At 26.0% G+C, this 16,638-nt stretch overlaps 1 protein-coding gene across 1 annotated transcript; it reads left to right on the top strand.

Moving 5' to 3' along the window:
* Positions 1-62: 62 nt before the first annotated feature.
* LOC132927536 (dynein regulatory complex subunit 3-like) lies at positions 63-13,270 on the top strand. Its single transcript, XM_060992078.1, has 10 exons — positions 63-399; positions 1,929-2,092; positions 3,132-3,260; positions 3,370-3,548; positions 3,929-4,150; positions 6,224-6,364; positions 7,643-7,823; positions 9,173-9,325; positions 12,344-12,492; positions 12,971-13,270. The coding sequence occupies exons 1-10, from the start codon at positions 279-281 to the stop codon at positions 13,059-13,061; spliced, it is 1,530 nt and encodes a 509-aa protein (XP_060848061.1). The 5' UTR covers positions 63-278; the 3' UTR covers positions 13,062-13,270.
* Positions 13,271-16,638: the final 3,368 nt, after the last annotated feature.

The raw sequence follows: 16,638 nt of genomic DNA, 5'->3' as shown, positions 1-16,638 counted from the left end.
TATTACTATTATTATTATTATTATTATATATGTATTTTACATTTACATTGTCAATGTTTTTTTATTAAAGCCACTGCAACAATAAGGAGTTATTACCATTAATTTGGTAATAATGATGTAAAATAATAATATATTGTCAGCTGTTTATTACAATATTATATAGCTTAACACTCTCTGCAAGTCTACAAAATACATATTTTAAGAATAAAATGTATATTATCATAACCGTCGCGTATTTAAGATTTTTTTGATATAAATTCGAAATTTTTAAGTTCGATATGGAATTCACAGTGATCAACGCTGACGTCATACAGTCTGGGCGAGATGACGGATATCATAATGATTCGGATGCTACACGGACATTTGAACACGTCGGATGTCTGGATCTCAGTTGTTCAAGTGAGATACTAATAATATAATATATCGTGTATACACCTAAAATAGAAAATTGTATATCATTTTGTTTTTGTCTGACTACGTATTTTATTAAAAGATTAGGATCACTGCAATTATATGCCTGTGATCACCGTGCGAAACATTATGTTCATATTTACATTTTTAGTAAATTTATAAAGTAGAATTTGTTATTTTATTACATAAATCATAAATATGTATGAATACAAGGTAGGTAGTATATTAATATATTTAAATTAAATTAAAATTCTTAAAAAAAAAGTATTATTATTTGTGAAATACTCAACAGAAAAAAAACGAACGATAAACGATTAACTAAATGATTATTAATTATTATAGCCTTATAGGTACTTATTATTTATTATAGTTGGGCTGTGAATTTGTAGGATAGTGCATTTTTTTGGTGATTGTGAAACGTAGTTTTGTAAGTACATAATTTAAATTATGTAACAATAAAACCATTTATGAAACTTTTATTTTACCTTTTTAGGTCATATTTTCCTATTTTAGTTCATTTTATGGTATTTTTAATTATATATTTATATTCCGTCAAAATATAAATACATTAAGAAAATTTTTTAAAAATGTTTTAGGCGAATAGCATATTATTAAAGAATTATTCAACTTCAAAATTTAAATTTAAATTAAACCAACTTTTATGTATTTTTTTTTATTTAATAAATACGTCTTTTGTATAATATAATATACTAATAAACTATTACTATTTACAATATTACAATATAAATATAAAAATTAAATTAAAAACCATTTTAAGTGCATCTTATATTATAATTTTTTGTATTAAGTGTATATTGTATTTTTTTTGACATTTTAAATGCATTTTTTTAAGGTTTATAGTACATTAAATTCACAGCCCTAGTTATTATAGTTATTACTACAGTTCAGATATTGTTATGTATATAAAATGCATGATAAAATATTGGAACGGTTCGCGGTTGTCACAATACGACTAAATACAACTAGTAAGTCATACATCGATTTTGTCTTTAAGAATATTACGTTTTACGTAAAAAACTGATCAAAACCGATTAATTTTCGTTGAATATTAATAAAAAAATTAGTATTAATCATTCAAATAGGTATTTCAAATATCTAGATTTAACACTCTTTAATAAGACAAAATATTAATAAAACTCCAAAAAAAGCAATTTAAAAATAAAAAACAAATAAAAGATGAAATAAAAATGTGTACTAATCCTATACGTAAATTGTAAATAGTTACCATAGGTGACGTTCGTATTGGACGACCAAATAGAAAACAAATGAAATGCCTACAAGATCCTAACTTTAGTTATTATAGATACTTTATACCAATTTATGAATATAGTCATATATTGACATAATATGAGTATAATATAATATTATATAAATAATTCAACTGCATGGCACATATAAGATACAATATAATTTATTATATAACATTTTAATACTAATGTCTGTAATTTTAGTAAAATATGTTTGAAATTACTGATATAATCATTTATTGTTTACAGATATACTTCATATAGCCAATTTGTGTTTGGTATCGTCATCCAATCTTACGTCATTAAAATTACCCGTTAACCGTATTGAAAAAATTTGCAATCTCGATTCCTTTATTAACCTTGTCGAGTTGGACCTTTCTCATAATAATATAAAGCAAATCGAAAATTTACAGGTAATTCGACTTTTATCAATATATAGATTGTAACAAATATATTTTCTCATATAGTCATATACAGTCATATACCTACTAGTACTTAACTAATTAACTATTTTAGGTACCTAAACATTAGCTGTGTATAATGTATATAATAAAATTGAATGTAAATATAAAGTAAAAAATATAAATTGGTGTGTAAATAAAGTACAAAAGTGTACTAAACTGTCTATACCAGTGGTTTTCAAACTGGGTGCCGCGAGTATCCACTAAGTGTGCCGTGGTTTTTCCATAAATTACCGATTGCATTGAATTGTGATACAAGAAAATGTGGGTATGTGTCAACTATTCGTCCAAGAATTAAAAATATTTGTTAGCCCATCAATCATACATTTCTTATTAAATGTATATATAATTATAATTAATTCAAAACAATTATGTTCATCTAAAAAAAAGGTTAGCGTGCAGTGAAAATTTTTTGAAGTGTACGGTATGCCGTGTATAATACGTAAAAGTTTGAAAACTACTGGTCAATACTATACTCACTATAAATTATTAATTAATTAATTATTATGATAAATTATACTTTATAGTTTATACTGATCCATATTAGGTACACATCATGGGAGATTGGGCTATATGTTTAAAGAGCTTTTATAAAATACTATATTTATATATTATTATATATAATCTATACTGACTAAAATATAATATAGTTACAAACCTACTACCTAATAACTATAATAATAGCTATACCTAGTATTAGTAGTATTAATATAATAATATTATTAATATTACTATAATAAATAAACATTTTATATTTCATTAAAAAAAATAAAGACGTATTTAAAATGAAAAATATACAAAATATTGACACTATATTAACATAAATTACAATTTAAAATAATGCATAAAAACATAAAATATAATTTTTCATATAAATTAAAAAATCAAATAAGTATCTACCCTTTTTCCCAACAACCCTGTTTATTATAATAGATTTCAGTCTCAAATTTTGTTAATAAATTAACAACATTGATTATCTATTATTTCGAAGGGATTAATTAAATTGCGGCGTTTGATTTTAAACCACAATCCATTGACGAAAATACAAAATTTGGATAGACAACGCGATTGTTTAGAAATGCTAGACATAGGGTTTTGCCAAATAGATGATTATAAATTTGTAAGTTTGTAATATACTAGTCAGATTTATAAGCTTTTTTATTTACGTTAAATTATAACTACGCACTAATAATAAATAAATTTTGTTTTTTTTTTAAATTAATTTTTAGACTTTGTATCTAAAAAAATTTACAAACCTCATATCGCTTGTAGTAGAAGGTAATCCGTGCCAAATAGAACCAATGGACTCGGAACGGACATTCATACTGTCAATTTTACAAACGTTACTGGTGTACAATAATAGAACTATTACAGTTGAAGAAAGAAAAGAAGCTCTCGACATCCACAGGTTTTTAACTTATTGTAGGATTTACCGCAATGATGTAAATACTGTAAACAATAGGTGGACATGGTGGGAGGGTTATTAGCCCCGCTTTCTCAATTAGAATTGGTCCATGAGAACAATGTAAATTATTATAATTTATCAAGGCATGGGGCAATTTACTTTGAAAAGTGCTAGCCACCCCTAAAAAATTCTACCAAACATCCACTCATAATGTGTACACTCGTATTTGCTGTATATTACTGATAATAATAATTCATATAATAATAATAACATGTGAACAGATAAACTTAAAAAACTGGAACGAATCAGTGCACATGACGTGTTCTTGTCAAGTATGAATTTTATGTACAAAAAAATACTGTACCTATAGTTTTTATTTTCAGTCAACTGATTACTATGCTCGACAAAAACGACAGGAAATGGAAACGAATGTCTGTGGACGAACAATTGCGACTGGAACGGATGGCGGACAGAAAGGACGCGTTTTTAGATGGAATCCCGGAAGACGAAGACGTCGATTTCAACGTAAGCGTATTTCGAAACACGACTGTAGAACATGTTCTAATGGAAAACGGTCGTTACGGGATCCATAACGTCTACAGAACGTAAGACTGTATTATTGTATCTGTATTTAGGTAGATTAGACATTGCAGTAGTGGTTTTGATAGTGTAATTGGCGATGGCCTATTTATTTGATACTTATAGTCCATTATTTTTACTATGTAAATATTAAAAAATAGTTAGGTACCTAAATATAACTAACAAAAGTTTTAAAATATAATAAGAATTAAACGTAAATACTCCTGGTCTTCGGAAAAAGAACGAAAACAAAGTTTCTGCATATTATTTTGCCATAGACCATAGACAATGTTATCAAAACCACTATAAGTATACTGAAGTATTTAGCTTAAGAGGACGCTACAGATACGCTACATGTGTTGTTTCCGTCATACAAATGTAAAATATAGCAAAAACTGTTTAAACTGTTTTGCGGGGGAAAGAACTAAAAAAGATACAGTCATAACTAAAAAACTAAATTTTCACTATATAAAAAGGAGAATTTTTTATTTTTTACAGTTGGCCTCCTTAAAACTTTAACTTCAAAAAAATTTATCACTACATTTTAACGACTGTACATTATTGTATAATTTTTTACAATACAAAAAATATACATAAAATTCTAAAGGCTATATAAGTTAATAATTATGTAGAAAATAATTTATTACGCTGTATTTGTTACTAATATTTACTTGGTAAACTATTAATGGTGTTAAATTTTCTTGAGTTTTTTATTTATTTTTTATTTTTGTTGACTTGGAAAATTCTCTTTCGGCTGAACAATTGACCATCCCTGGGATAGTTAAATATAATCATTAAATTAAAGAACAATTAAAATATTTGGAAATACTTCCGGTAATTATTTTTTGTAAAATCATTTTATTATTATAAATAGGTACCTCACGTATGAATAGATCAAGAATACCTAATATCAATTATTACTACACTATTAACTATTAGAATATCAATTTAATATTTATTATCATTTACTAATTTTTCGTTGTATAAAATTAAGAAAATTTTTATTTTATAATTATTAATTACCTATTATACCCACTAATAATTTTTTTTTAAACTATTTTAAACGCATTAAACAAATATATTTTGGAAATAAAGTTGAGCCCTCGAAATCAATGGGTTCTGTACCGTCCTCTTAATCCGGGCTTGCCTGTAAGTGAATTCTACAAGAATGGCTAAAATTAAAAAAAAAAAAAAAAGAATAAAATTTACGCTACGACATCCGGAAAGCAAGTTGACTGACTTTTATTCTCATATCTCATACAACACTACAAAATATCGTCCTATATTCGATTAGTGAACGTAATTACGTAAACTAAAACTTAAATAATTGTATCGTATACTTTATGAAGGTTTATTATATTGTAACCTTCATAAAGTTAGCAGCACAACTATGGCAGACACCTATGAAATACATCCAACAAACTTGTTGGACATTGTTGGACATTGATGGACTTTTATTTTAACGTTAGAGCTTTAGACACTTTTGTGCTGCCAACTATACTCAAACAGTACGACTTAATGTCAGCCAAATTTCACCCCTATAAAAAATGTCAAGCTTGATTTAACATAAAGTTGTGCTGTTGGAGTATAGTTGGCAGAACAAAAGTGTTTATAGATCTAACGTTAAAATGAATATCTAACAAAGTCTGGGAGTATAATCCAACAATGTCCAACAAGTTTGTTGAATGTATTTCATAGGTGTCTGCCATAGTTGTGCTGCTAACTTTATGGAGGTAATATAATAATCAGACGCGGAATATGATCAGTCGAATCGATAAGAACGACTGTCAATAACAAATTACAACAGTAAAAATAATAATAAGTCGTATAATATTATTAATTTGGAATCTTAACTATCACTAGAGCTGAATGGTTCTATCCCGCGTAAAACAATTTTACTATATTTTGCATTTATTTTGTAAGACGGAGACAACATATGCATAGGTGTAACGTTCTCTTAATAATCTAACCCAAGTACCCAACTTAACTAACAAACCTATAATATATTATTTTTGTTGGCGAAAGCCGAAAAGGGATTTAACGGTTTTTTATTTATTTGTTTTCGTTTGTTGCTCTTTTTCCGTTTATCTACCGTGTAGGTACGCAGACGACTTCAGGCGAATGATAACCGAATTAACGGAAGCTGCGGAAACTAGTCGTGGGATCCGTTCTCAAATGGTTAATAAATTTCAAGGAGAGCTGCGGCAATTGATCGACAACGGCGTGGAGGAAAGCAGAAAGTCAGTAAATTTGTAGATAAGTGATATAATGCTACAATGCGATAAAAAAAAAAATTAAAACTATGCATTTTAAAGCTGAAATAAATTATGTATATTGCACGCTACACAGAGTTGGTGATCGTAATTTTTTTTTATCATACACTAGTACTAGTGAAGTGTCGACACGTGATGATGATTGACGGTGTGTCGTGTACTCGTGTTGTAACTATTTATATAACTTAATTAAAAATCTTCGATATCGATGTGAAAACAATGTTGATCACAGTTCATCTTAACTGAAAAAGACATTTTTTTTTAATTACAAACTGTCCATGTCATAGTAATTTTCGATGAAATATATTCAAAGTGTATAATATACATAATATGACAGGAGAAATCTAATTTATGAATATTAAAATTAAATTTTTTTGTAAATATGCAAATTTTTTAATTATTATCAAATTTAATTTTAAGAATAGTTGTTTAGCTGTATTTTTATTTTGACTTTTTTACAATATTTAAATTCGTATGAAAATCTATACAATACACGTATTATAATTTAAATATAGGTACTCTATGTCGTAGAAAAATGAAAATAGATACCTATCGTGGATAATTTAACGTACTAATACGAGTAATACGGATAATATTCTTAACTTAAAGTTTCTTAATAAATAAATTTACTCTAATATCAGCTTAAATCTAACAACACACAATTGATTATTTGTAATCATTATCACATATTCAAATTCTATAAATTATCACATTTTCAAATTGCTTAATTTCTTTAGTGAATGAACTACAATCTGTCATTTAATCATCTATATAATATTTAAATATTCTAACTTTACAATTTTTCATCTTGCTCCGTTAACCCCCTCCACAGTACATTTACACTCTTACACTCATTAACGCCCCTCTCCCATCACTAAAGGCAGCCCTAGTGAGTTAAGTAAGTATACTAGGAGAAAATAAATAAAAATTGGTATGTTATTCAAAATATCTTGATAAAAACATTAATTTGAAAAAAATCTTTTAATTCAAAGCTGGGTTAATTCCGAACGAATTGCATGCGTTACGTCACTTGTCACGCTAAACCGAACTAAGAATTGTGCTTTGATAATTCTTGTGTACGAAGTCTCTGCGCAATATACGCCATGTTCACTTTTATTTATTATTATAATTTTTTTTTTACAAATGCCATTGCGTGTGACAAATGACAATCTTCGGCCATTACATTGGCAATCGTACAAGCATACTAACGGTCATTGGGCTACACGTCATAATCTCGTTTTACAGATGTGTTTCGGAGTTAGCGGAGTATAAGAAACGTGTGAGATGCGATTTTCCGATAGGCAGCGACGACGATGGAAATCCAACAACGAACGATAATATCGCGTGCGGACGGTTCGAAGAGAGGACGCGTGCGACGTGGCTTACGCTGATGAGCCACGAAGACAAATTGTCTAGGAAAATAACGGTAAATGATAATTAATAATAATAAATGGTGCTATAGAGTAATGAGTATTAGACAATAAAAGTGCAATTATGGATTAAGCAATTTTCAGCGTACAGCCGAAGGAAATTTTCCACCTTTTACTTTTTACTTTTTTTTTAAACAAAAATATTCACAATTAAATGTATTATTAATACATATAATTATTTATTACTTAAAATATAAAAACGTAGCTAGGTACGTTAACCAAAATATGAATAAAACAAGTTTTAATTATTGAAAAGTTTATTTCAATTTTTAATGGTCGTAAATTTGACAATGATATGTCTTAAAAGTCTATTGTTGATCGTAACTAAATTCAACGCACAAAAAGACAAGAAAATTTAAACTATGCTCACTAACTAACCGCCATACGGGTATATTATATAGGTAGGTACATATTCTTAAAGAAATGTTATTCATATTCAGAAATAGTTCTTTTACTTTTTGGTAGAAAAGTTTTAAAATATATGATTTCTTACAAAAATATTAATTTGTCTATGTTCGTACATGTATTATATACAAAACTTGTATAATATTCATTGGATATTATCAATAAAATATATTTGACAATATTTAATAATATTGTAAATTTGTAACAATAATGTAATGTACCTACTTATCTAAGACTTTTTTGGATTTAACACTTTTGGGCAACAAATTTTTCACTCTTAAAATTGCACTTCAATCACTTGTTCTGCTTCTATATAGGACTCAATAAGTAAACCTGATGCTGTTAAAATATATTAATCAATTAGAAAGTCCGTAAACGAAATTTCTGGTGTAGTACGAATATTTTAGTTCAGTGTTTTTATATAATTTAATTAGTATAATATACAACTATGTAACGCCTAACTTCTTTCTTTTTACCATAAAATATATAGTATTTTTTATTCTGTATATAACTATTTTTGTCAACAGAGTCAACTCTGTATAATAAGTACTTCTTATATGTGTTAATATTATTAATGGTCAATATGTGTGTGTCGATGCTGAAACTTGGAGTTATATATATAGGTATCGGTTAAACTAAAACCTATTGGTTTTTTTTTTATTACTGAAAAACGGATATTTGAACTAATACCGCGTAAAAAAGCCAAAACTATCTGCTCGATACTATACAAAATATACGTATATTATTAATATTTATATAATTTAAATTTTATTGATTTCAAAGATTTATTTTGAGTTCTTATGAATGTTTCATATATTATTGTTAGTTAGTATTAATAAATTGACAATTATTTAAAATTAACATAATTATAGATTATTAACGGAGTATCAGTAAAAAGTGGTATCAGCCTGTTTCTAATTATTTATATCGATTTATTTAGAAAATGATTGGTCAATTGCGGGACGTACTCGAAAAACAGATTATCGAATTCAAAGAGCTGGTCAACAATCGATTTTGTATGCTGCAAAGACAGCAAAATATATTTTTACAGTTTATTTTAGAGTATGCGGTGTCTTCAGTGCAAAGTGATGACGTACGTATAGTTATTATTTCTTTATTGGTGGAAAAAATAGAACTCCATTTTTAGAACAATATAAAATAAAATGTGTAGTATAATATTACATTAAAAAACTGTATCTATAGTAAAAAAATGATACATAATACAATTATTTTACTAATTATATAATATACATGATTAAATAATCATTTTATGCATAATTTTATAACAGCAAATAATAAACTAAAATTAGTTTAGGTACCTATTTCCTATTTCCACCAGTTATAAATTAGACATTAGCAGGTGTCTTAAATAGGCACGGCGTTTAGGGGGGAATAGGGGCCCATGCGGCTATGCCCCACTAGAGTCTAGACATCATATTAAGCTGTTTATAAATAATATAATTTCAATAGAGTTATTTGATAATGTAAGTAAAATTAGGTATTTTAATATAAGTAATCACCGTGGCTGTAGGGCACGTACAATATTTGTAGACCCTATTTTTTTCAGTTTTTCATTGAGGGCCGCATACAAAATTAAAATATTAAAAAATATAATTTATTATATATATACATCATATACGATTAGATTACGTTCTCGTTCTCATGAGATGTGCACATTATTATATAATAGTCATGATTAAATTGATAGAAATGAAATTTTAAATACCATGAAATATATTTAGTGGGCCGCGGGTTGCCGGTGCCCGTGCCTGGTGCATACTATTATACTATACATAGCGAATATTGCAATGACAGGTATCATTGCTGTATACGAAAAACGATTCTGAACGGAGATGATTATTGTCAGTCTAAGATAATTGGATATATTCTTATATTATTAGCTATATTTAAAATTTAAATTGTATATATCACTATTTTATGCGCGCGATTTCGTAAAAAAATAAATTTCATACGCTCTTAAAATTTTTTCTAAATTGACGCTAAAATTTTTTTGAAGAAAAAGTTACAGAGAACCTTGTTTTAGGCTTTTAAAGCTTAGGTATAAATCACAAACATTTTAAACATTTACAACTTCAAAATTCCTTACAAATTTTCGTGATTTTGACATATTTCGTAAACATTTGAACTTTAAATTATAAACTAAAATTGTAACTAACGATTTATGATTTTTTTTTTTTTTACTACAATAAGTACAACTTATAATAAACCTTCTATTAAATTTTAAAAATTTTTTGGAATGCCAAATTTTTTTTATAGGCATTTAAATAAAAAAAACTAAGAAAAAGTTGAAAATGTCTATTATTGTCTATAAATAGCTCAAAAAAAGTTAAAATATTTTGAAAATTTAATCGTAAATAAATAACGCTAATATAAACATCTGATGACAATTTCAAGTATATTAGAAATATATAGAATCTAAAATATTTTCAAAAACTTTTAGATTTTGAAATAATGAATGTTGTTCGATAAAATAATCACCCTATATATATAATATATATTATATAAATAAGTCTGAAGTCATAACAAATTAAATCGAAAATGTTATAAATTTCGATGAGATTTAAACATTATTTGATGTATAATAATATATAATATCAAGATAGGTATATATTAATATATTATACATTAGGTACATAATAATAATACCTATAATCAATAACAATAAGAACATAAACAATTAAACAATACTATTTTATTACGTAGATAATAATTTTACGCATAACCACTTTTCGACAAAATCGATTTTTTGATTTTGCTGTAACTCAAAAACGAATTATTGTAAATACTTGAAAATTTCCCCAAATGTTTATATAAGCATTATCTATTTACGATTAAATTTTCAAAATATTTAGAATTTTTTTAAACTATTTATAAACCATTGAAATTTTCGATTTTTCTAAACTTTTTTCTTGAAATGCCGATTAAAAAAAAAAATTTGGCTTTCCAAAAAATCTTTAAAATTTAATACAAGGTTCATTATATATTGTACTTATTGTAGGAAAAAAAAATCAACAATCTTTATTCACGATTTTTATTTATAAGCATTGAAAATTCAAATATTTACAAAATATATCAAAATCGCTAAAATTTGGAAGGAATTTTGAAGTTGAAAATTCATAAAATTTTTGTGATTTACCTAAGGTTAAAAAACTCAATACAGTCGACTCTTGATAATTTGAAGTTGACGGGACTGATGAAAAACTTCGAATTATTATAGAGTTAAGAAAAAAAATTTTGTTTTTTTTTATTGTATATATTAATTATTTCAGTAAATTAGGTGGTACATATTAGAGTTATTTATTGTTTTTAAATTTTAAATTAAACTATATAATAATTATACTACGTAAATTTAATTATTATTATAAAAGATTATTCTTTTTTGAAGAAATCTGTTATGATTTTCTGCTTCATTGAATTTAGTTTCATTTTTGAATATATATATACTTCGAATTTCCGAGCGTTAAACGAATGATACTTCGAATTGTCAAGTGTTAATGGCCAATTTTCCCAAAATTTAATTTCGAATTACCAAGTGTACTTAAATGCATTGTTTTTGTTCGAATTATCGCGTGATTTTCAAGAGACCGAATATTTAGATACTTCGAATTATTGAGGGTTTGAATTATCGAGAGTCAACTGTACAAGGTAATCCATAAGTTTTCCTTTAAGTAATTGTAAAAAAAAATTCCAGCGTCAATATAGAAAACATTTTATGAGCGTATGAAATTTATTTTTTTACAAAATCGCGTAAAATAACGATATATTACAATTTAAATATAGGTAATAATATAATATATCCAACTAATTATCATTGACTGACAAATCGTCTCCGTACAGAATCGTTTTTCGTATACAATGATACCCGTCATTGCATTCAAATTTAACACATCCATTATAGTGACCAGTGACCTACTCTCCATCTCTACTATACAGCATATAGGTATATGTATATATACTATATATGTTATGAATAATATACAAAATTTTGATAACTATATCTACTCGTAATACTATTATTCAAATGCATACTTAAATGGCATTTTGCCAGGAATTGCTGGTCTTCATTTTTTTTATTTTTTAACTATTTCAGATAAACAATAGAATAAGTAAAGTGTCACAGTACACTAACGATATTTCTCAATGTATGGAATCGCAAGCTTCGCAGGTAGAACGCGCTGAACTATACATAACAGAAAGTGCTTCCAGATGGTTAGACGACATATTTGACAAATTGAACAGGTAAAAATGTCAAAACTAAAAAATATCACATTACAGAATTAATAAAATTTAAGTTATTCAGTTAAAGTCCAATTTATGAATAATGAAAATATGGCTATGGCGGTATAACATAATTGTATTGCATTTTACTCGATGATTGATTATTAATAACAATTACCTAACACCTATATATTATATTTTAATAAAAACAAGTCTATATTCATTTAACTACAAGCTTATATACTCGTATGAATAGTTAAATTCACTAAACAATTATGCTTTTAATTCGTTTATTAAATATAGTTATAACTTATAATTCATAAAATATATACATTAAACGAGCTCCTATAAGACTCTTATTAAAAAAAAAACTAGGATTTGTTTTAGCCAAGTTAACTATAAATATTCACATATAATTCAAATGCCTGTAGTTGAATTATTTATCGTATATATTATTAAACATAATAATTTCTAGTTAAAATTTAAAATAATTTTGCAGCGGAGAAATCCAAAGAAATCGTCGAAAGATATCAGAAATCGCTACATTTATCCGTTATCAAAACGAAATATCGAAAGTAACAGAGTCTTAGCCGTTATAAAAGTCTTACGATTTAAGTAGTTTATTACTACCTATGTTATATTGTAAAAGTCCAAAGATATAGTGCATTGTCGAAATGTTGACAATCACAAGTGAATTTTAATATTCACTAAACTTAGTTAGTGTACCTATATATTAAATGTATGAAATATTTCTTATTTTTTAATATTTTAAACATTAAATGGTGAATGGTAAACCCTATTTTGTCGTTGAAATTTTGGCGGAATACATTATTTTAAAAATCACAAAAGTGCTTCAGTTTGGAGGCAGTATAAGTTGTTGATTTTTAAATTTTTTTTTACAAACGGAAATATTTGTTTTTAGTACCGGTGTATATAATTGATGGAAAGTACCAGTTTTTGAATCTAATTTATATAAATGGTTGATTTTGTTATCCAAAATTTATATAAGATAGTAATTAGTAAAACATTAGATTACAAAATAGAAATGAACTGTTCATTACTAAATATAAATCCATTACCTATATTATTAGTAAGTGCATATAGCTTAGGTACTTCAATTATAAGTACTATACTTTTGATTATTATTTATAATACTTCAAGTTGTTCCAGTGGCGTATATAGGGGGGAGGTGGTTAGGGGTTCAACCCTCCCTTGAAATGTATTGGTACATGTATGGTTGGTACAAGCATTGATTTTGATTCTATAGTTAATTGAAAGTTAAGAATGGAAATTTTTTTTAACCCTCCCCCCCCCCTGAAATTAATTTCTATATACGCCACTGACTCGTTCTTTTCATTCAATACTACCTATTTGTGTTTATGTAAGAAAAGATAATTACCTAAGTATACTTACTTACCTCTCTTCACTTTTGTCAATGCTTTGTTAAAAACATAGATTTTAACTATTAAGTTAAAATTAATGTAATCAAAACTGGATCAAATTCTACAAGGAGCCGCGTCGTATGCTGTTCGTAAAAAATTACCTTCACGGCTTCACATGCTTTTTCACATACTTTTCCTTCATTACCTCATCGTAATGCTGTATTGCTATCAATAAGAAAAAGTTTTATTATTATTAGATATTCTAATAAGAACATCCCTCCAAAACTTGCCTTCAATAGAAATTTGTTTTTCAAGATTTACATCTATAGTTTGATTCTTAATCCATATAGTTCATAGTTTTATAACTACACACACGATGTGATATTAAATTGATTTTTCATGGTTTGCAATTTTTTGAGATAAATGTTACCAGTCCTTTATACCATCAATCAAAAAATACTTAAAATAGTGGTATTTTCTGTCTGCGAAAAGCCAAAAAGACTCACAATATGATAAAACTGACAACTGAAAAACATAACCAAAACCGTTGTATTTTATACTAGATTCGATATATATCATTATCAATACAATTTGATCCAATGAAAAATCTGTTACTGGTTTACAATTTACATGGACCATACTGTACAAATGTACAATTAATCTTTTTAAATCACTGCAGTTTAAAATACCAAGAAAAAACTTTCCTCGGTTTGTAGGATACTTAAAGTTTAAATTTACACCTAAAAAATAAAGATGGTTGGTGTACACCAACGTTGTAATTTTTCTTTTAAAATATTTTCAAGAATCAAAATGTTTACGGTAAAACAAAACTTGAAAAATTAGTACCTACTTTCAATATATCAAGTAAAAAATAAATTTCAGATAGTTATTATTAATTCTAAAATCAATTAATACACAACAAAATATAGTTTAAAGAGGTACTAGGATACTAGATGATAACTTATAAAGTTAGGTAGTCTAATTAAGCATATGCATATCAACAAGTGTAGTAGGTACTAATTTGAATTAATTAAATACCTATAGGTATACCAACTTGAAATTATGTTTATTTTATAAGATAACATAAATGTTACGACGATTAAGTGTCGACTATATAACTAAAATAGTTGTATTAATGAGTAAATTCAATGAAATTGCAATAAAAATTCAAAAATTGCACTTAAAACTTTTAGATTTTAGTTCGTACTGTCATGACACGCATTTAATACGTATTTAGCAATATATTGAAAAAGTAGAAAAAAAAGTGGCAAATGCAACAACATCCGTGCTTTACTTATTAATAATAAAGTAAAATATTTGATTTTATCGTGTTAATTTAATAAGTACATAAAGTATTTAAATTACTTAAAATTCATAAATGTATATAATTATCTTACTATTAACTAACCGATGAAAGTTTTATTGTATGCCAAATTAACTACAATATTTTTAGGCACGATTTATTGGGGATTCAAATACTTAATCCATTATCTGATGTACTATACTTCTCCACCATACATTTCAATACATAATTAATGACCAATAGTTTTCCCTTTACTGGAATAGATGCAGTGTCATCATTTTCTACTAAAATAAATTAAAATTTATTGATTTATTATAAAAAAAGCATTTCAATTTACAAAGAAATTGACAATCCAGCGGTGGATACCGGAAAGTTTCCGGTGGGCCGATAGTGGTATTATAATTCTGGGCCGATGTACTTGGTAATTGGTGGGCCTGTCCCGAGCCGGATATTTTAGTCAATCCGCCGCTGGATAACACTACAGTATTAATTATTAAGTTATTAATTTTATTAACTAATTTTTATTTTTTATATCCATATTAATTTATCGTTTTTAATATTGATTCGGGTAAAAGGTGTTCCGGAAAAATACGGGTGATCGATTTCTACAATCCTACAGTAAAAAAATAATTTTTTTATAAACCACTTTACGAATACTTTTACATGTAAAATTAATGCTTGTAGTATCTAAATGACTAAATTTTAAGTAAGCTGTAAATTGGCCAATTTTTATTAATACTAACATTTTTACAAGTAGGTATTTTTACAAGGAGTTGAATCAATTTTATTTCTCAAAATATTTCCTAATTTAAAAAAAATCATTAACTATTTTTAAAATTTGAATAGGTTAGAAAAATGTAATATGGCATAATATAATATTATACCTACATTTTAATACTAGATTTATGTTATATTGAATGTTATAAGTATATATTTTTTAACTTGTACTTAATTACAATAAGAGTCCTATTATATTCAAATTTATATCAAATAGCAACATTGTTGTTTGTGAAAAAAAAATATTTGATTATATTATATTGATTATTTTTAAAAAATAATTTTGTATTTATTCTTCATCTAGTCCGTTTATGACATAAAAATAAAAGTTATGTGTTATGGTTCATTTAAAGTAAAAATATGTTTTAGTTAAGTTATTTTCAAGGCTTTTACGCCTACATACTATAATTTCAAAATAATTTATTGACTTATAGTAGGTTCCTAGTTTATATTTTGAGAGTTGAATTAAAATATTAAAAATTAGTTAACTATTTACATTAATATTTTGTCTATATGACTAAATACTACAGTTTATCTAATTAATTTACATTTTAAATCATTAGTTATTATTGGTTTTCACAGTTCATACTCACTAAGACAAATCACATTAATGAATAAAAAGTATAGAAAACTATAATAGTAAATAGTATTACTTAGTAGTTAGTATAATCTGTTGGTTTGTGAAAAACTATTTAAATTAATTTG

This window comes from Rhopalosiphum padi, chromosome 3 (genome assembly GCF_020882245.1).
Source record: "Rhopalosiphum padi isolate XX-2018 chromosome 3, ASM2088224v1, whole genome shotgun sequence".
Lineage (NCBI taxonomy): Eukaryota > Metazoa > Arthropoda > Insecta > Hemiptera > Aphididae > Rhopalosiphum > Rhopalosiphum padi.
The sequence above is the reverse complement of the archived record's forward strand: the minus strand, read 5'-3'. Positions and strand labels throughout refer to the sequence as shown.

Bases quoted from the DNA above. Each gene is read 5' to 3' on its own strand.
- LOC132927536 (XM_060992078.1), top strand. From the start codon at position 279: ATGGAATTCACAGTGATCAACGCTGACGTCATACAGTCTGGGCGAGAT. The intron at 4,151-6,223 runs GTAAGACTGTAT...TCTACCGTGTAG, and splicing joins ATCCATAACGTCTACAGAAC to GTACGCAGACGACTTCAGGC. The intron at 9,326-12,343 runs GTACGTATAGTT...TAACTATTTCAG, and splicing joins CTTCAGTGCAAAGTGATGAC to ATAAACAATAGAATAAGTAA.